The sequence below is a fragment of the Dioscorea cayenensis genome, chromosome 4, assembly GCF_009730915.1.
Source record: "Dioscorea cayenensis subsp. rotundata cultivar TDr96_F1 chromosome 4, TDr96_F1_v2_PseudoChromosome.rev07_lg8_w22 25.fasta, whole genome shotgun sequence".
NCBI lineage: Eukaryota > Viridiplantae > Streptophyta > Magnoliopsida > Dioscoreales > Dioscoreaceae > Dioscorea > Dioscorea cayenensis.
In genome coordinates this window covers 20,113,866-20,134,571 of record NC_052474.1, presented here as the reverse complement: position 1 = coordinate 20,134,571, position 20,706 = coordinate 20,113,866, and the positions used below count along the sequence as shown (strand labels likewise).

The 20,706-nt window shown below is 34.7% G+C and overlaps 4 protein-coding genes and 1 long non-coding RNA gene across 9 annotated transcripts; 1 reads left to right on the top strand and 4 right to left on the bottom strand.

Annotated features, from left to right (window-relative positions):
• The first annotated feature begins 789 nt into the window (after nt 1-789).
• LOC120258495 (receptor protein-tyrosine kinase CEPR2-like) lies at nt 790-4,277 on the top strand. The gene is given in 4 exon segments (XM_039265923.1): nt 790-1,054; nt 1,152-2,094; nt 2,096-3,728; nt 3,807-4,277. Coding segments are annotated over 3 exon segments (2,874 nt in total). The 5' UTR covers nt 790-1,054; nt 1,152-1,203; the 3' UTR covers nt 4,157-4,277.
• LOC120258496 lies at nt 4,059-5,184 on the bottom strand. The gene is made up of 2 exons (XR_005536007.1): nt 5,018-5,184; nt 4,059-4,707 (listed from the first exon to the last, which is right to left on the bottom strand). It is a non-coding gene; the product is annotated as an uncharacterized LOC120258496 (long non-coding RNA).
• Nucleotides 5,185-5,189: 5 nt separating this feature from the next.
• Nucleotides 5,190-6,837, bottom strand: LOC120258755 (amino acid permease 5-like). The gene is made up of 5 exons (XM_039266191.1): nt 6,741-6,837; nt 5,956-6,189; nt 5,769-5,862; nt 5,538-5,668; nt 5,190-5,221 (listed from the first exon to the last, which is right to left on the bottom strand). The coding sequence occupies exons 1-5, from the start codon at nt 6,820-6,822 to the stop codon at nt 5,190-5,192; spliced, it is 573 nt and encodes a 190-aa protein (XP_039122125.1). The 5' UTR covers nt 6,823-6,837.
• A 305-nt stretch (nt 6,838-7,142) lies between these two features.
• LOC120258927 (bromodomain testis-specific protein) lies at nt 7,143-11,913 on the bottom strand. Of its 5 annotated transcripts, none has more exons than XM_039266402.1 (8): nt 11,779-11,913; nt 9,848-10,647; nt 9,684-9,761; nt 9,326-9,563; nt 9,028-9,118; nt 8,436-8,577; nt 7,593-7,937; nt 7,143-7,511 (listed from the first exon to the last, which is right to left on the bottom strand). In XM_039266402.1, exons 2-8 carry the CDS (start codon nt 10,550-10,552, stop codon nt 7,311-7,313), a joined length of 1,800 nt encoding a protein of 599 aa, XP_039122336.1. In that variant the 5' UTR covers nt 10,553-10,647; nt 11,779-11,913; the 3' UTR covers nt 7,143-7,310. The 5 variants fall into 5 exon arrangements, with proteins under 5 accessions (XP_039122336.1, XP_039122337.1, XP_039122338.1 ...); XM_039266403.1 differs by having other exon boundaries at nt 9,848-10,705; nt 11,779-11,912; XM_039266404.1 differs by lacking the exon at nt 11,779-11,913 and having other exon boundaries at nt 7,593-7,928; nt 9,848-11,770.
• A 5,832-nt stretch (nt 11,914-17,745) lies between these two features.
• LOC120258754 (auxin-responsive protein IAA25-like) lies at nt 17,746-18,661 on the bottom strand. The gene is made up of 4 exons (XM_039266190.1): nt 18,535-18,661; nt 18,290-18,410; nt 18,045-18,106; nt 17,746-17,954 (listed from the first exon to the last, which is right to left on the bottom strand). The coding sequence occupies exons 1-4, from the start codon at nt 18,659-18,661 to the stop codon at nt 17,920-17,922; spliced, it is 345 nt and encodes a 114-aa protein (XP_039122124.1). The 3' UTR covers nt 17,746-17,919.
• Between the last annotated feature and the right edge of the window lie 2,045 nt (nt 18,662-20,706).

Genomic DNA, 20,706 nt, shown 5'->3' with positions numbered 1-20,706 from the left:
AGTCCAAAAATAACAACAAATTGTGTTGGTTTGATGCAAAGGGATTTGTTCTTTGTTCTTGTGCTTGTCTTATCTTTCAACTTTTTTTTTAAAGGATTTTTTTTCTTCTATTATAATTTATTTGCAAATAATTAAATTTTTAAAGTTAAAAAAAAATGAATGCATAAAATAATTGCATATCACACCCTCCAACACTTAGAAATTAGAAGAATAGTTTGAGAAGGAAGGGTTCAAGGCTCACCAAACTAATAAAATATAGAGGATAAAGTTAATGAATGGATATTTGATGACATGGCTCAAATTGTTTCTTTATTAAAAATTTAATTAATACTTAATTATTAACTAACAAAGTGCCATCAAATCAAACATAGAAAGACAAATGTATCAACAAGGGTTTTTTACATACATACCCTTATAATAATCTGAAATTATTTATACCTAAGTAGTTAATCATGTGTTATTTTATTAAATTATTAAATTATTTTATAATAACACTATTTTTTAACCTCTAATTTAAATATCTCTTGCCTCTTTATTAGATGTATAGATATAATAATTATATAATCAATTAATTTTTTTTTTTTTTGCAGGTGTATGGATGAAAAAAAACCAGGAAAAGAACAGGAAATTTTATTTTATTTTTTGGTCCCCACAAAAAATATCATATTGAATTGCACACCAATCATAACAAAAAGGAAGTGATAAAATTATAGGCACCAATAAATAAAAAAACTTTTAGTATCCGCAAGGACTAAGACTGAATTTTACCTAACTAGATATGGCGCCAAGGCCTAACAATAAAGCCAAGAGAGGCTACAAAAACCTTAGCATCATCTTTGTCTCTTTGTTGGATCCCTCTGTGAACTTGCTCCAATCCCCATAAACAAATCACTCACTCAATCATTAGATCCATGTTCAAATCCTTTGTTTCTTCTCTTGGTTTGATGTTCTCAAAGTTTCCTTTTTTTTTTCTTCAATCATTCTCCATTTCCTGAATTCTTAGAACGATATCTGAAGTGAAACTGCTGAGTTTTGTGCTTGATTTCAATTCAAGGTATTGTTTTTCAGGTACTCACTTCATTCACTTTTCTGTTTATTTGCTGCAAATCCAAACATCAAGTTTGATTCAGAGTTGTAATTCTCATTTTCAGTGAATTCCAAAGATTGAACTTGTTTTTGCTGCTGTGATGGCAAAAGAAGTTCATGTTTGCTGCTGCTCTTGTTTTGCTGTGCTTGACCACAATCTCAAATTCTCAATCAATTGAAACTAAAGCTCTTCTGGAGTTCAAAAGCCAGCTGATTGATCCTCTGAACTATCTTGATAACTGGATTGAATCTCAATCCCCCTGCCAGTTTCATGGTGTTACTTGTGATGTTACAACCTCCGGGCAAGTCATCGGTGTTTCGCTTACGAACTGGTCTCTTTCGGGCAACATATCGGCTTCGGTTTCTAAACTTGAGAGCCTGAAAACTCTTGAGCTTGGAGAGAATCAAATCTCTGGCACTCTCCCTGCAGAGATTGTGAAGTGCTCAGGTTTGCAGGTTCTCAATGTTTCGTATAACAAGCTCGGTGGGAACTTGCCTAATCTTTCTTCTTTGACAAACTTGACAACTCTTGATGTTTCTGACAACAAATTCACCGGTGAATTTCCTGCATGGATTGGTGGGCTCACTAGCCTTGTCAACCTTGGCTTGGCGGAAAATAACTTCGACGAAGGAGGGAGTCTGGAGAGCATTGGCAATCTGAAGAACTTGACAAGTTTGTTCTTGAAGCAATGCAATCTCAGAGGAGAGATTCCAGCTTTCATTTCCCAATTCACATCACTGGAGACATTGGATCTTTCAAAGAACCATCTTGTCGGAGAATTTCCGAAAGGCATATCCAATCTAAGAAACCTTTCAAAGATCGAGCTATTTCAGAATAATCTCACTGGAGAGTTCCCAGCAGAAATAGCAGAACTCAGCAACCTGCTTGAAATTGATGTCTCCCATAATCAACTGAGTGGAACACTCCCTCCAAAACTTGGCACACTGAAGAAATTGAAGGTGTTTCAAGTATTCAGCAACAATTTGTCCGGTGAACTTCCTCCGGGTTTTCGGTGACTTGGAGTTCCTAATTGGCTTCTCTTTATATGAAAACAATTTCTCTGGTGAGTTCCCTGCAAACTTCGCCCGCTATGCGCCACTTGCCAGTATCGATATATCTGAAAACAACTTCTCCGGCAGCTTCCCCAGGTACTTATGCCAGACCAACAAGTTGAATTTTCTGCTTGCTCTTGGGAACAACTTCGACGGTGAGTTCCCGGATACTTATGCACGTTGCAAGTCACTGGTGAGGTTTAGGATCAATCAGAATCAATTCACCGGAAAGGTTCCTGATGGTCTATGGGGATTACCTTCTGCTGTGATCATCGATGTATCAGATAATGGTTTCACAGGAGGAATATCTTCAGTTATTGGCATTTCACAGAGTCTTACTCAACTCAGTGTGCAGAATAACAGGTTTTCCGGTGAGCTTCCAGCAGAGATTGGAAACCTTGATTTGCTGCAGAAGTTGGTGGCTTCGAATAATTCATTTTCTGGACAAATACCTTCAACCATCGGCAAATTGAAACAACTAACGTCGTTGCATTTGGAGGACAACGAGTTTTCTGGATCTATACCTTCAGAAATCAGTATGTGCAGTGAAATGGTGGACTTAAATCTTGCCGATAATTCATTCAGTGGTTCAATTCCACAAAGGTTAGACTTGCTGACATCTCTTAACTCGCTGAATCTGTCTCAAAACAAACTTTCAGGTTCAATTCCAGATGGTTTGCAATCACTGAAACTCAGTGCACTTGATTTATCAAGAAACCAATTATCTGGAAGAATTCCGCCGGAACTTCTGGTTATAGCTGGAGATGAAGCCTTTGTTGGGAATGCTGGACTTTGCATCAATGATAATGGTGATTTAAGAAACCAGAGAGATTCTTTGTTGGGTGTCTGCAATATGAACCATGAACATAAGAAGAAAATGTCAGGAAAGAGATTGGTTTACATGTCGATAATGTCGGCCATGATAGTCCTATTGTTTGGACTGGTATTTGTGAGTTACAAGAGCTTCAAACTTGAAGAATCAAGAAGACAGAAGGATTCAGAAGACGGAATGGAAGACGATTCAAACTGGAAGGTGGAAACTTTCCATCCAACAGAACTTGATCCAGAAGAAATTTGTAACTTGGAAGAAGACAATTTGATTGGAAGTGGAGGTGCTGGTAAAGTTTACAGATTGGAACTGAATAAGAACAGAGGAACAGTTGCAGTAAAACAATTGTGGAAAGGCAAAGGCGCAAAAGTTATAATGCCGGAAATAGTTATCTTGGGCAAGATCAAGCACAGAAACATACTGAAACTTTATGCTTGTATGACTAAAGGTCCAGTGAGCTTCCTTGTGTTTGAATACATGCCAAATGGTAATCTTTATCAAGCTCTTCGCCACGAATTCAAAGGCGGGAAGCCGGAGTTAGACTGGAACAAACGGTATAAGATAGCAGTTGGGGCTGCCAAAGGCTTGATGTATCTGCACCATGATTGCTCACCTGCAATTGTTCATAGAGACATCAAATCCACAAACATACTGTTAGATGAAGATTACGAAGCAAAGATTTCTGATTTCGGGATTGCAAAGATTGCCGAAGAGTCTGAATTGTCTACCTTTGCTGGTACTCATGGTTACATTGCTCCAGGTATGCATCAATTTTGTTTTTGATTTGGTTACTCCTTTCAATTAAGAATCACTGGTTCTGATCTTTGATTCAATGCAGAGCTCGCATATTCGGTTAAGCTGACAGAGAAGAGTGATATCTATAGCTTTGGAGTTGTGCTGCTGGAATTACTGACAGGACGTAGCCCAACAGATCCAATTTTCGGCGAAGGGAAAGACATTGTTTACTGGGTATCAACTCACCTTGATGGAATGAAGTTCTTCCAAGTTTTAGACCCCAAGATTTCTGCTTCTGCTGAGGATGACATGATCAAAGTCTTGAAGATTGCGATACTCTGCACGAAGAAGTTGCCGTCAGCGCGTCCAACCATGAGAGAGGTTCTCAACATGCTGATAGATGCCAATCCTTGCAATGCTGTTAAAGCTAAGCATCCCACCAAGAACGGCTAGAAATGTAATCTGTATCACATGTCTAAATAACTATTTTATAGCAATTAATGGGAGAAACTGTATCAGCCTATCAGATCGAAATTAGTGAAATTAACAAGTTTTCAGAGCAAAGAACTGAATATTTGAAGTTACCCAGAAAAACATATATATATATATATATATATAGACAGATATATTAGAGTTCAATCTTGAAAAATTTAGCATTCTTAAAATGTCCAATGATATCTGCAATTGAACCTATAGCACTGGCAAGTGAAAGAAAAAGACAGATCAAACTCATGGCTTGGAGAATTATCCACTTAAGGTGTCCCTTCTTCACCTTTGCTTGAGTGATGTACATAGTCAATAGGTAGTGCACGGTTAGCGGTCAGAAGCTCAGTGCACCAAACAAGCCTAGAATTGCATTGAAGAAGCTTGCAAAGGGTGAACTACAATGATTTTGATGCAGTAAAGGGAAGTTTTACAGTGTAGACATTGTTCGAGAAGCTTGAATTCGGCCATCTTGCAGTTAGACATTTCTTGTGCCGTGCGAAGAGGGGTTGTGCAAATACCTGGAACAAGCAGGGTGACATTGCCGATAGAGAATTAGCATGAATGTTGAAAATATTTGGTATCTTAGTATATAACCAGAATCTGCTATTGTGAATGTGGATGTCTTGTGTAGTATTTTGGTTTACTAATAATATATTGATTTCTCCTCCATTCTCAATTCATATGCTACAAATAGAATGATCAAATTAGCTTGGTGATAAGCTTTCAATCTAAATAGTGAACAGCTTTCCAGCTTTTGGTCAACTTGGAGAATGACTTGCATTAAAAATATATTCAAGAAGTGTATGAACTAGTAAAATTGAAACACACCTGATATCCGCAAATTAGATGTATGAGGACCGAGAGATTCGCAATATCTACAAGCCACGAAGGCTCATATAACCCTGTATGGATGTTTCCAGGGGTATCATTCCCTAGGGTATCATTCACATAGAACAATGCCATCAATTGGATGCTGTACTTGCTAGCTATCTTCATCGTCTTACTCTCTGGTGGTGGAGATCTCAAAGTATCCTTAGAATTACAAGCATGTTTAATGACTTGAGCAAATGATATTTAATAAGTAAAAGAAGTTATTTTTTCGTGTATATTGACATACCTCAATTTCTATAAGCAACATGGAATAAGTGAAATCAAAAGCTACATTTCCGAGAGCTTGGAATGAAGCCCAGACCTTAGTTAATCTAGAAAAATTTCTCGTCCCAAGTTTGACTCCAAATAAAGTTCCTCTTGGCTTTGGGTGAATAAAGAAATCAGCCACACATAAATAAAATGCAATTGAGGAGTATACAAGTGACATTGCTGCTGAAATGAATGAGATGGATGAAACCTTCTCCAAATTGGAGAACTGTGACAAAAAACACTTGTATGATAGTATAGATCATAACATATTTAACTGCCGAAACATTGCACGATGCATTACGACCCCATCTATGGACACAATGTGATATCCTGATAGCTCTTAAGCAAATAAAATACATGCAGAAAAAAGGAAAATTATCAGAAATACTTATGAGGAATTTTTTATAAACACAAGTAAGTACTAAAGATTTCAACTCACAGGACACACATAGCCAAAGTAATGGAATATCCCACCATTGTACCCCATAGCACAGCATACTGTGCAATGCCACAAAATAATACATCTATCTCGCCTAATAAGATACAAATGCATGTATATTAGTACTTTAAAAGTAGATTCAACATCGGTTAAACAACAAATAAATATAAATTTCAAGTGACATTACCAAGGCATGTTTGGATAGCATCCATGTATGTGTAGTTTTGGCTCCCAGTAATCGGATTAGGGGATCGATAACAATCACAGAGAAGAACAACAATGTAATAGGTAACAGAAGCGAACAAAATTATAGCAATAGAGCCTAAAATCCAACCTAATTGAGAAACAACCCATGGCAATGCCAACACCCCTGTTCCGACCATCGTTGTAAGTGCATGAGCTGTTGCACTCCACAGAGTCCCTAAAATCAATTCCAATAAGTTCCATATACACAAATGTATTAGTCTAAACAATGAAAAAGGGGGTTTTGAAGAGTTTATGATATCATTCAATAGAATCAAATTAAAACCATTAACAACCCTAGCACATCTAAATCATTCATCACAAACTTGAGAGTTCCATGTATCATCTTGCCCATATAAATCATGCACAAATGCACATTTTTGTAAGCACTACAAGAGGGGATTTTGCAGGGTTTATGATATCAACATTCAATAGAATTATAGAATCAAAACTAAAACCAGTAACATCACAATGCACAAATGTACATTGTTCCAAGCACCAAAAGGGGGATTTTTGTAGGGTTTATGATATAATTATTCAATAGAATCAAAACTAAAACCATTGGCAGCATTAGTCTGCAGTCTGACTATATATTTATTAATCACAATCTATAACATTTATAAGGAAAGAATACATTGGAAAATTTTCAGCTATTCAACAAACTCATGCATGATTTGCTTTATGGAAACTAGTACAAAAATTGATCATCTTTCAAGGAACTACACTTACCTGTTCTATCCCTACCATCATCCACAGTCACAGCTTCCTCCATTGTCACCTTACCATCATCCACAGCCACAGCTTCCTCCATTGCCAACAAGGGGAGAAACACACACAAATAGAGAGAGAGAAGAGATGATTCATGTGTATACCGTTTTTTTTTTCTGTAAAATTATGTTTATTTATATATTTTTTTATAAAATATTAATTAAATTTGTATAAAACATAAACTATTTTGTATAAATTTTTACAAATTAAATTCGCTATAAAATTATATAAATATATAAAACAATTTAATAAAAATATATTAGCAAACATGATTTTCATAATAGTTTTATGATCTTATCAGCAGCTCACCTCACTGGTGTACAATTATTAAGTTCTTCCCTAACACAATCCAACTCCCAGTCAGAATGTATATATAGAGTCATTCACAGATTCAAGGTTAAAAGCATTGCAATTTTTACAGGAAGAGATCATTAAATAGTTCAATTACAACTTATAAAAGAACCGCATGAGATTTTCGACAGCAAGAGATTTCCGACGACAAAGCATGGACGGAGCATGAGCTATGCTCTTTTAGTGTTTAAGAAATGTCGAGATTGCGGCATGAATGAGGCTGTCTTGCACAGGCGCACGGTGATGAAACAAGGAACGGGGGCTGTTCCAGACAGATTTATGGTCAGTTGAGAAAAGGTTTCTGCATAACTGCAGAGCTGAATGATTCTCCTCCAAATCCTCCTCTCTCAATTTGATTTGATAATTTCTCCCAGCTGATTCCTGAAGCAGAAAATGTAAATTATAAAACCGACGGATGCACATTTCCTTCTATGAACATCAATGTCAAAAACAAAAGCTTACTGGTTGCAGTCTCCCGGCTTCTTGTTGATGAAGAACTCCATCTTTCAGGTCATCCAGTTGCCTAAACTCAGGTTCAGGCTCTTGAGATTGTCGGTCGGAGTCCTGAATAACATTTTCAAGTGGCGTCTGCTCCGACATCTCACTGCTACCACTCGCATTTTGTTGCAGTTCCAGCTCATTGTCAACTGCACCTTGCTGCTGCGGTTCTGGCCGCTCTAAGTAGTTGATCTTCTCATTCTCTGCTTCTTCAGTATCCACATTTGCTTCAGTTTCCATGGAGTGATCCACACTTGATGATGCATTCTCACTATAAAGGTTATCTATTGGAGACTTTTCCTGCAAATGCTTCGTGATAAACTAGAATTTCAGAATCAGAAGATTTGGAGAATAGAGAATATGGTGATGAACAAAAGCGTCAATATATAAATAGTTATAAGCAATCACATGCACTGATGTTGAAGACATATTAAGATACATCAAAAACCTAATCATAGATATGAATGTTGAATGCCATTTTGCTCCTCTAAGGAGGTTCTCAAGTATACAGAACAAAGGCAGACCCTACATGCAACAAATCCTGCATGCAGAATTAACATAAGTTGTTGTATTAAAATAAATACTTCACCAAATGTCTCTTGCATGAAATTCAGAAAAGTTAATTATTGCCGAGTTAGGTTTTCCTGGATTACTACATTGTATCTATTATATATAATGGTTCAAGTTTTCCTTGCGCCAATCTAGCTTCTAAATACTAGTAGTCCTATTAAAAGAGCAGATCTAGCATCAAGTTCATAGTAAATAAATTTCCTAAGATGGCCACAAATAGGAAGAATTGGATCCCACCTCTGCTTTATAGTCTCGGGAAAGACTAACATCACTTGTTGCTGTTTGATTATCCACCACAGCTAAGTCCTCTTGCCGTTCTTTCCTGCGGCGCCTGACAACACATACAGCACAAAGGCAGTCACTTTTGTGGTGATCAGTTCTGCAGCAGAAAGGAATACTTCAGTTAACATACTAAGCAGGCAAGATAGTGAAAATACATGAAAACATCACATCAACCATTCCTTGTAAACTGCCTCAAAAATTTTGCAAATTAACTAATTAAAATCATCAAAACAAAAAACATATTCCAGTAATAATGCACCATTTAATGGAAGGATACAGAACTTGAGAATAACATTACGAATGATAAATACGACTACAGGTCAGGTGATAAATATAACCACAACAAGCATTTTTGCACAAACATCATCACAAATCATGAGTTTAGACACTAAAGAAATATTTCTCTAAGAATGTTAATTATTCATCAAAATATGAAGGATGGCGGATAAAAGATAAAAGCATTACAAGTGAATAACCTTTTAAATATCAATCTGATTTACTGTAGATTTTAGAAACTAGCAGAAACGTGCAGGATTAACTAGCATACCCGAGACGGCGGCGTTTATGCTTGCCCTTTGTGTGTAACTTAGCCTGTCCAGGTCGTCCTGCACTTTCACTAGGGTTGGTTTCAGCAGGACCTAAAGGATAACCCTCATTGTCAGAACATGACCCAATCAAAATAAAGCAAAACAAAGAATGAAGTAGAGAGAACTTTGTCTTCTACACAAGTTGCCAAGAAAGCAGATTAAATAGAGGATTCAGAAATAACCGTTCTGCATCAATGCAATACTATGAGCAAAGGGAAAGATCAAAAGCATTAGAGTTAAAGAAAAAGAAATACATACTGCTGCTTGGTATGTCAGTGTACAACCCAGCGTCTGTCCAATACTTCATAAAGTTCTTCTTCACCCGTTTCATAAGGTCCACAATGTAATCACCCTTATTGTTGTACTTGCAACAATTATCCCAAATATACTGCACATCTTTGTATACATCTTCTGAATTCCTATACTTGCGACTATTTTCTAGATTCTGCGATATCGTGCCAAAATCCATAGGAGTGTCTATAATATCAAAATAATCCTGGAAGACAATTTTCACACTTGTTAATGAATACAGGAGAGATTCCCAACCAAGTTTTACATATAAATAGCATCATTCAAGGTCATTGAATGGATATTAGCAACAGGCTATCACACCTACAGGAATTCCAAGAGCCACAGGATCCACTGGAGCATTGAAGGGTACAGCTGCTTCCATTTTCATGACTTTCTTAATCACCTGAAACACAAGAAAAATGTGCCAATTTCTACTGTAACCACGGAATGATGGATAAAAGATGATGATACATGCAAGATAGAACTTACCATCAAAGAAGCAGTCAACTCTTTCTCATTATAACGGGAATCCATATATAGCTCCTTTGTACCCCTTTGACGCAAATTTCTGGGCAGTGATGCATCTCTGGACTTTCCGTCATCTGCATGGACCAAAACCTGCTCTCCTGGAATCTTCGGAATACTTATCTTATTGACTTGTTTCTCATGCACAGTTCCACTTGATATGCCTAGAGCCTGAGAAGATTTGATCTTGATACTTCCCTTTTTCTTTGTGTACTTAACCACAGCGGTTTTCTGCATTTCAGACGTCTGCCCATCAGAATGTAGATTATCCTCATCTTTATGTATGCTTGCATCTAGCTTATCCAAACCTACTTGTGCATTGCTCTTATCAGTATCACTTGGTGTTTGTGCATCAGAGTAACTCTGATGAGGTTCTAATGCTTTTGAGGACTTGAGCTTCAACTTCACACGCCCATGACTTAATTTGCCGGTTGCTGTGTTGGCAGGTGGATCACCATTTATATTGGACATATGCCCTGGTTTTTCAGATCCAAGGGATGCCTGATCAATATCCATTTCACTATTATGTGGACTGCCATTGGCTTCATCTGAGCAGACAACTTCTTCAGTATTTACAGAAACTGGAGCTGAGGCAAGTGCGTCCACTGCAGCTTTGGTTTTCTTTTTCCCTTTCTTATGACCTGCCTTAGATCCTCGCTTACGCTTCATTGTATACTAATGGATAATATTGTTTGGACAACCAAATTCAGCAGAATGACGGTATTCTACCGTTGAATATCCTTTTAGATCTTCAGATTTCAACACTTCATAAACAACAAAAACTCAAATGGCAATTTGCTCATCCAAAACTTATCACTTAGCCTATCAATACCAATAGTTTAAATGAGAGCAATCTTAACGAAAACCATCAACAAGGTTAAAAACTTGATAATTCCAGTCCCGGATACATCTACTCACATGCAACCATAAACATACCCTAAAACTACCACAAAACAATGATATAGTACAAAAAAAAAGGTAATCACTAAACAAATCAATAAAGAATGCTTACTCAAGAGCAATATCAATATTAAAGACAACCATGAATAAGGTAACAAAATTAATGATTCTGAGTCCTGGATATATCCTCTCGCATGCAACTACAAACATCTACTAAATAAGCACCCAACTCAACTAAAACAACATCACAAAAATAAATTTCTAATGAAGGTATCATTCACAGTCCATCCACAAGCAAAAATATCAAGCTAGAGTTCAATTGGCCACTCATAAACAAACCAAATCATTCAAAGAGCAAGAAAAACCTAAAACAACAAAAGATTAAAAATTTCCCGACAATTACCTATCCAGGATCAAATTAAACCCTTCAACCACAAAAGAGAGAGAGAGAGAGAGAGAGAGCTCCATAACTACAACAACCAAAAGTAACAAACTTTCTGAGGTCCCAACAATCAGCACTCGAAAACAACAGAATCAAGCCAAATACCAATGATCTCATCAACAAAACATCATTCAGAAAGGCAGAAAACCTACACAAATACTGAATCAAAAGCAACAAAACTTCTCATGGTTCCAATGATTAGCACTCAAACCTAATCTCCCTTTGCCACCGTCTAAGTAACATCGCCAAGCTCTACAAGATTCAATCTTTTCATACTTTTCTCAGTTTCACAAGACCTAGAAAAACAAATCAAACCTCGACCTCGACCAACACTCAAATCGTCAGCAAATTCCATCAATTAAAGGCCCAATTCGACCAACCATTCGTGAAATTTGAGGAAAACACAACAATTTCCACCAATTCATATAAAATCCACGAGAAAGCGACGAAGAACTTCAAAAGATTGCAACAAACTCTAACCCTAACCCTAATTCTAGAAGAAGAAAACGAAACGGGATAGAATCACTGCCGGAGACGAAGGAGGTGAGCTTACCGAACGTATCTTAACGAGCAATTTGGCGCGCGAGTTCTTTTAAATATCGCCGGCGACGAGCGGTGAGACACCGGAGGCGAAGGAGCGTACCGCACGTTGGCGAAGGACTTTTCGGGTATTTTAACAAAAGATTTTAGTAAGAGAATCCGACCCGAGTTCTATAAAGAATCCCCTTGTGAACTCTTAACGGGTCGGATTGTACCCGTTTGAAATCCGATTCGTTATCGGATCAGGGTTTGATCATTATGTTATTAATTTAAACAAAAATAGTGTTTTCTCTCCACATATATATAAATATATATCTTTCTTCCATATTTTCATTTAAACTCATCAAATATTTAAAAAATTCATCAATTAAAGAAAAAAAAAAGTCTTGTATACTTTGTAAATTTTTTTTTTTTTAAGGAATGGTAAAATCATGTCATTACTATATATTTTTATGATATAAAAGTTATATTTACTTTTATATATGTATAAAACTTTTTTATTACTTAAAATGGTATATTTATCCACATTATTATTTGCTCCTTTTTTTTCTTTTTTTTGCAAGTTTTTTAATTGACTCTTTATATATATATATATATATATATATATATATATATATATATATGATAATGTGGAGAGGTGACCGCAACATTTACATATATATTAAATTCTCAATTATGTCATGGAATGTTGATTTACAGCTTAAATTTAAAAGAAATTCAAGTCTTTTTTGGAGAAAGAACAAGTTTGAGGAAAAATAAGAGCTTTTTCATTGAATTGATCAACACAGTGGGAGATGTTCTCCGTTTATATTTACATTAGATTCCTTCTTTTCGTACTGTAACAAATTGAACAACTGATTAACAAAACTGATGATGTGGCATAACTACTTTGCTGACGTGGATAAGCATGTTGCCTTTATTTTAAAAACTTTTCCTCTATTTCAGTACTCTATCTTCTACGCTTCAGCCTCAAATTTCTTCTATATTTCAACACCCCATCTCCCCCCCTCAAGTTGGAGGGTGTGAAAAAGATTGAACAACCCCTAACTTGCACAATTGACCTTAATGTTGAGGACCTGATAAACTCTTTGTAAAAATGTCTGCAATTTGCTTTTCAGAAGGAACATAATTTATAGAGATTAAGCCAGCTTGCAACTGTTCTCTGACGTAATGACAATCCAGTTCTATATGTTTTGTGCGTTCATGGAACACTGGATTCTTTGCAATATAAATCACAGCTTGATTATCACATTTGAGAGGAACTGGTGTGATATCAGTAATTGTTAATTCTTCAAGCAATCTTGTTAACCATGAAAGTTTTGCACATGTCCTTCTCATTGATCTATACTTTGCTTCAGCAGAAAATAATGCTACAACTTGTTGTTTCTTAGACTTCTATGACAATGGACTCCCTCCCAATATAATGAAGAATCCATTGACAGATTGCCTACTATTTAGACATGAGGCCCAATCTGAATCACAGAAATGCAGTAAGCTTGAAGACTGATTCTGTATTCATATGTATCCCCTGTGAAGGACTAGATTTTATATGTCTTAATGTATGCATTGCAACCTCCCAGTGTGGTTGCCTTGGTGAAGGCATAAACTGACTTAGATATTATACCGCAAAAGAAATATCAGGTCTTGTATGTGTTAGATAGTTCAATTTGCCAACCAATCTTTTATAAGCAAGTGGGTCTGCAACAGGAATTCCATCAGTCAGACTTAATTTTATTCCTGCTGGCAATGGGTTGAGAACTGAACCATATGAATCAGATTCATATTCTGCAATTAAATCCAGTGCAAATTTTCTCTGTAAGAATAACACCTGCCTTCTCTTTAACAATCTCAATGCCCAGGAAAAAATGCAGATTGCCCAAATCTTTAATCTTAAACTAAGCATCCAAGAAATTCTTCAAGGATTATATTTCATCAACATCAGTTCTTGTAAACAAAATATCATCTACATAAATAGCTAGAAACACTTCTGAATCTCCTGATTTCCTTGAAAACAAAAAATAATCATTCTTTGAATTTTCATAGCCTCTAGATTTCAAAGCTTCAGAAAATTTTGAGTACCATTGTCTTGAGGCTTGTTTAAGTCCATGCAAAGACTTTTTAATTAAGCTTGCAAACCAATTTAGAATTATCCACATTAAAGCCTTGTGGTATCTTCATATAAATGTCTTCATGTAAATCTCCATGCAAAAATGCATTATTAAAATCTAATTGAAACATTGGCCAATTCCTTTTTACTGCAACTACAATCAAGCACCTTATGGTTGTAATTTTCACCACTGGTGAAAATGTCTCATTGAAATTCTATTCCTTCCTTTTGTGTGAAATCTCTTACAACTAATCTTGTCTTGTATCTTTCAATGGTTCCATCTGCTTTACTTTTGATTTTATAAATCCATTTAAAACTGATAGGTTTCTTGCCTGGGGGTAATTCTACCAACTCCCATGTTTTATTAGTTGTTAAAAGCTGAGATCTCCTTTTGCATAGCTTCTTGCCATTCTGACGCACGTGCAGCTTCCTTATAAGATGATGGTTCATGCAATTCAGTAATTTTAGTTAGAAATTGTTGATTTTCAGTAGTGAGGGAATTAAAGCAAACATGATTTGGGAAAAGAGCAAAGTTTGTTAGAGTGTGAGCACAAACTGAATGTGAAGGAAAATCAGATACTCTTGAAATAGTATTATTACAAACATAATCCTGTAAGTATGCAGGTTGAGAATGTGCTCTTGTTGACTTAGATTTGGATTCAAAACTGAATTATTTTCTACTAAAACATTTTCAGAGATTGGTGGTTGAGATGATAAATTGTGAGAAATTTCTATTGTGGAATCAAAAACAACATTTGGCAACATAGAAGAATTGGGTTGTATGTATTTGTGAAAAGGATAAAATGTTTCATAGAATACTATATTCCTAGAAACATGAATCTGTGAGGTTTTCAAATCAAGTGCAATATAGCCCTTTTTTGCCAAAAATATAACCCAAGAAAGCACAAGCAATAGCTCTTGGTTGTAATTTATCTATGTGTTTGTCTGTTGGTGTAATATAGCACAGGCAACCAAAATTTCTTAGACTAGAATAATCTGGTTTTCTTTTAAACAAAATCTCATAAGGTGTTTTATTTTTCAATAATTTTGAAGGAAATCTATTTATTAAGTATGTTGCTGTTAAGACACATTCTCTCCAATATTTTAAAGGTAATTGAGACTGAAATAAGAGTGCATAGGAAGTCTCTAACAAATGTTTGTGTTTTTTCTCTACAACACCATTTTGTTGTGGAGTGTAAACACAGGTTGTTCGATGTAATATTCCTTTTTCAATGAAAAACTTCTTAGCTTCTTGACTTAAACCTAAATCAAAACCATTGTCTGATCTTATGTTTTTAACTTTGGTTTCAAATTGAGTTTCCACCATTTGAACAAAAGCTTTTAGGATTAATAGTGCATTACTTTTTGTACTATTAAATGTGTCCATGTTGCTCTACTATAGTCATCAACTATAGTTAAGAAGTATTTATGGCCTTTATGTGTTGGAGTATGATAAGCACCCCACAAATCTATATGAATAAGTTCAAAAGTTGAGCTAGTATGAATATAACTATGTGGAAAAGGTTTCTTGTGTTGCCTGGCTTGATGACAGTTAGAACAGTAATCAACAGATAATTTGTCACTGCAATGTACTTGTAGCAATTGTTGTAACTTGTATAAAGGCAAATGACCCAATCTACAATGCCAGGTCATTATTGAAGTAGAAGGTTTTGAAATAGAAACACAAGTTTTACTAACAAAGTCACCATTTGGTGATACAAAAATCAAATCAATTTCAGATTTTAAAGGAAAACTAAGCACATTCTTAAAATCTTGGCCATGAAACAAATATATCCCTTTGTGAAGTCTACCAAGAACCAGTGGCATCTTCACTGAAAGGTCCTGCATTAAACATAGATCAGTTGTAAAGATTATTTTACAGTACTTTTGTTTGACAAGTTTTCTGATTGAAAGTAAGTTTTGACAAAAATTTGGAACAAAAAGAACTCCAGTCAAATAGAAATTTGAAGCTATAGATACTCTGTCAGTATGTGATACTTTCACAGTGTTTCCAGTAGGAAGAGTTATGTAAAAAGGTATAGGAATGGGAGTTAAATTTTGTAGCAAGCCAGGATCATGGCAAATATGATCACTAGCACCAGAATCCAATATCCATAAATCATGAGAAGAAAACAATGAAGAAGACATTTGCATACTATTATTACTAGAAAGGCATGAACCATATGAGTTTTTGAGGATTGTACCTGCAAAATTAGCAGAACCAGTAAGTTTTGTTGCATTTTCTACTGCAGAACTCCCATTCGAAAATCCATCAATTTGCTGTACTGTGCTTTGGTGAGTTCTGGAATATGGGTTGTGTCAACAACATCACTAGTATATGTCTGTATTCAAACTGTTTCCCTGAGCATTAGCAGCAAATCTTCTATCTTTGGGAATTTTAGAAATCACAGGATAACCATGCAATTTAAAACATTTGTCTTTCACATGGCCTGACTTCTTGCAATAGTTACAGAACAAAGTATTCTTTCTCCCATCTCATCTTCCCCTTTGAAATTCACTCTTAAGTGTATTATAAGTGCTTCGAATGTTCATAGATGCTGAATCTGCCAAAAACTGTGAGGTAGAACAAATCTATTTTTGCTTTTCTTCTTGAATAAGAAGAGAATAGGCTTGTGCCACTGAAGGGAGTGGTTTCATCATAAGAATATTTCCACGAATCGTTGTGAATTGCTTAAGACCCATGAGAAATTGAAATAGTCTTTGTTCTTCCTCAAATTTCTGCAAAATTTGTACAGAACCACAAGAACAATATGGTAATGTTCTCAAAGATTGAAATTTGTCCCACATTTCTTGATCTTGGTATAATATATAGGTTGTAATAGAACATGCACCTTGGCAAGATTGAGATAACTCCTTCTGAACTTCATACACTTGAGCTCCATTTGAAAGGCCAAATCTCTCCTCAAGTTCATTCCATATATCTTGAGCTATACTAGAGAAAAGTACACTCTCCGAAGTCTCCTTGGTTAAAGAATTCAGAATCCATGAAATCACCATATTGTTGCATCTAATCCAATGATGAAAATCAGGAAAACTAGGATCTAGTTTGCTATAAGAACCATCCACAAACCTATCTTGTTTTTGGCCAAAAGAGCTATGATCATAGCTCTCTTCCAAAATATAAAGCCAAATCCATCAAAAACTTGAGAAACAAGAAATTACCCGGATTGTCAGAAGGATTCAGGTAGAGAGGTGATGATGGATCATTAATGGAGGAACTGGAATAAGAAATTCCTCCTCCAAAAGCAGCAACAACATTAACCATTGTTTCACAACAAGAAGATCCACTCCAAAGAACCTTGATAAAGAACGGGAAAAACACTGAGAAATCAACTGAAAAGCTCTGATACCATGTTGATTTACAACTTAAATCTGAAAGAAATTCAAGTATTTCTTGGAGAAAGAACAAGTTTGTGGAAAAATAAGAGCTTTTTCATTGAATTGATCAACACAACAGGAGATGTTCCCCTTTTATATTTACATTAGATTCCTTCTTTTCATATTGTAACAAACTGAATAACTGATTAACAGAATTGATGATGTGCCATAACTACTTTGCTAACGTGAATAACATGTTGCCTTTCTTTTGAAAACCTCTCCTTGGTTTCATTACTCTATCTTCTACTCTTCAGTCTTAAATTTCTTCTAAATTTCAACATAAAAGAGAGTCTCAAACACTTGATTTTTTATGAAACGATGACATTGTCATCTGAAGATTGTGCTGGTAGTTATCAAAACGTTATAGAAGCAAATTAATAGTTAAATGATATATAAATAAATATAATTCTACAGTGGCATATTAGTAATTACATATTATTGTAGCAAAAATTAAAAAAAAGAAGATCAAATTCATAATAGAAAATTTCACAAGTTTTATTCAAATGTTTATGAAATACGACTATATAAACCAACCATTAGAAGAACAAGATTGAAGACTAACACACTACATCTTGAAAACACCAAGATTAAAACAACACTGTCTTAATTTTTCTTAATTATCAGCACAAACAGTCATCATCATTTGCTTCAGTTTCTCTCTTGTTCTTCTGCCATTCCTTCCCCTAAATATTTCATCACAAAAAAACACAACATTAAAATTAAAATCATATATATATATAGATGAAGTTGTTGAGTTTGTGCAGTGTTTTTACCATCATTCATAGCTCTTGGATCAAGAGCAATATGGAGCCTTTTAACTGAAGTGATGAACATTCTGCATGAGATCATATGACATTAATTAATTTTAATACAATAACTTATATATATATATATATATAAAGTTTGATATAATGTTATATATGAAATTACCTTATTGAATAAATCAGTGGTTTATCCACTTTTATCAAATATATATATATGAAATTAAGAAAAAAAAAAAGGATGAAGATAAACATACTCCCAGGGAACATCACCAACAAGCATGCGGTCTCCTTCATTGTCCTCATAAAGAAGTATGTAGTTATTCTTCACTGCATCAACTCTCTCATTCTCTTTGGTTATTATGCCTTGAATATTCACTATATATCAACAAGATATATAATTAACTAAGTTAATTAACTGAGATAATTAATTAACTAACAGTAAGAGTAAAGAGAGAGATGAATTAAGATTAATAATGAAGTATATAAGATTGATTTTAACCTGATAAGAAGTTTTGGAACATCTTTTGAAGGGATTTGGAGAGGGAATCATAACTGTCATGAGCCTTCAAATCAATCTTTCTCCCAACAGCATAGCCTTCACATATGTTGACCTTGACGGCAAACATCGAGGGTTTTGGATTGAACACGGTTGATGCTGGTTATGTTGCCACCTCTTCCATCTCCATTAATCACTAAGGCTGGCCTCCTTCTCACTCTCCATCTCTTGTTTTGCAGCCAGATCCTGCCAAGTTTCTTTCTGGCATATGTCCTCACCGGTGGCCACCCAACCACTGGTTGTGCTTTGTGCACTATGAGCCACTGTAACTCTAGTAGAGTGTAAAATCAACACAAAAATTTACCAATCAATCATTAATCAAAACTTAATAATATATATATATATAAAACAAAGAGAGGAAAGAGAGAGAGTGAAGATGAGTTATATACGTACATGAAGATAAGAAGAAGTCTTTTGCGGTAAATGAAAAAGGGTGGTGAATATAATGGGTATTTATATATATATATATATATTATAGAGAGAATGTTTATAGATTTGCATGAATCTAATGTAATAGAACACACTCATAACTTCACAACATCTAGTGAAGACCAGATAGAAAGTTAGTCATTGTAGATTTGATTTATCTTAGAGAAGATATGTTAAGATATGTGGAAATATGCTCAAGATATGGTTTAGCTTACATTAATATGCGTTCACAGCACATTTTGATGGCTTTCAGTGATCGCTATACAAAGAAAAAAAATGTAACTTTGATAATTAGTACTAATCAAATGTAACCATATCTTGTACAATAAATATCATAATAGGTACGGCCCACATTTAGAGATCATTGTAATACGAAACTATGAACCGGTAACTTAAATTTCAGGTTTGGTGCTATTTTCGAACTAAGTAGAAAGATTTTTGGATGAATTAAAATTGGCCTAGAATTGAAATTATGTAAACAGAGAAATAAATAACCAAGAAAATATCTGATATATCTCCACTAAATAACTATATTTCTATAAACTGATGCCTCCAATAATAACATAAATTGTAACTTTGGCATTTGTTTAGAAACACATGCATGAAGTATATTCTACTGAATTACATTTTTAATTTAAATTACAAAATTATAGAAATAGAATTGATGTGAAAAAGGTGTATATTCAAAGAATAAATAAATAAAATTGCAAAGTAAAAACAAATACCCAAAAAATACAGCGCATATAATTAAAACCCATGAGTTTCATAACCTCAGATACAGGTTTTCCTATTCTTTGGTTTTTTTTTTCTTGAACTTATTTCCTTTGCCATTTTATAACCAATTATTTTTACCACTTTCTAAGAACAATATTCAATAACCAAGCAAAGATCATATAAAACATTATTCATAAAACAAGAATCTGTTTTCAATTAGAATAGCCAACAGTAAGATCTCACTATCATAACCATCTTTAAACTCTATTAAACAACAAAAAACACTATGGTAGGCAACCTGTATAAATACGTATACATGTATAAGGCATCATCGTCACATCATAATCATTCCGTCTTACTTAGGACGTGTGTATATATTTATAGGTATCATCATCATGATCATTTCAACTTATTATTAGATTCTAGGAAACACCCAGAGTACCTTCGCAATCATGATAGCACTGAAAAAGTTGTTCTTGTTTTATGCTTTCCTTCAATCATACTAGTTTTACCAAGGCATCTCGTTTGATGGCTTTGGTGACTAGTTGGCCAAGCCCGACCGAAAAAAAAAAAAAAAAATGTCGCTGTGATGAAAAGGGAGAAGGACTGGGAAGTATAAAATTATTAAAATAACTTTAAATAAGGATATTAAAAAAAAAATTACAAAATACAAAAAGGTCACTACTACTATATATAAATTAATCTTCCCTTAGAGCACAACTCAGAGTTATATGATCATAATATCCAACCCTTCCACATTAGAAGAGAGAATTGAAAGAATCTATGGAAGGTATTTATCAACCAAAAGTGTATTTTATCTTATACCTTAGTAATATATATTTAACGCCACTTTTTTTTAAAAAAATGAAAGTAAGCATGTATACTTTTATTGGCATTTATAAGTTTATAGGTTTTATCTCTCTAAGTTCTTTATTTAAAAAAAAAAAAAAAAAAAAAAAAAAAAGGAAGTAC

Bases quoted from the DNA above. Each gene is read 5' to 3' on its own strand.
- LOC120258755 (XM_039266191.1), bottom strand. From the start codon at position 6,822: ATGGAGGAAGCTGTGGCTGTGGATGATGGTAAGGTGACAATGGAGGAA. The intron at 5,669-5,768 runs GTGAGTTGAAAT...TATTTGCTTAAG, and splicing joins ACTTTGGCTATGTGTGTCCT to AGCTATCAGGATATCACATT. The intron at 5,222-5,537 runs GTTTCATCCATC...TGTAATTCTAAG, and splicing joins AGTTCTCCAATTTGGAGAAG to GATACTTTGAGATCTCCACC.
- LOC120258927 (XM_039266402.1), bottom strand. From the start codon at position 10,552: ATGAAGCGTAAGCGAGGATCTAAGGCAGGTCATAAGAAAGGGAAAAAG. The intron at 9,119-9,325 runs GTATGTATTTCT...GTTATCCTTTAG, and splicing joins CACTGACATACCAAGCAGCA to GTCCTGCTGAAACCAACCCT. The intron at 8,578-9,027 runs GTATGCTAGTTA...TTTCTGCTGCAG, and splicing joins CATAAACGCCGCCGTCTCGG to AACTGATCACCACAAAAGTG.
- LOC120258754 (XM_039266190.1), bottom strand. From the start codon at position 18,661: ATGTTTGCCGTCAAGGTCAACATATGTGAAGGCTATGCTGTTGGGAGA. The intron at 18,411-18,534 runs GTTAAAATCAAT...GTTGATATATAG, and splicing joins GTTCCAAAACTTCTTATCAG to TGAATATTCAAGGCATAATA. The intron at 17,955-18,044 runs GTAAAAACACTG...TGAAATATTTAG, and splicing joins TCCAAGAGCTATGAATGATG to GGGAAGGAATGGCAGAAGAA.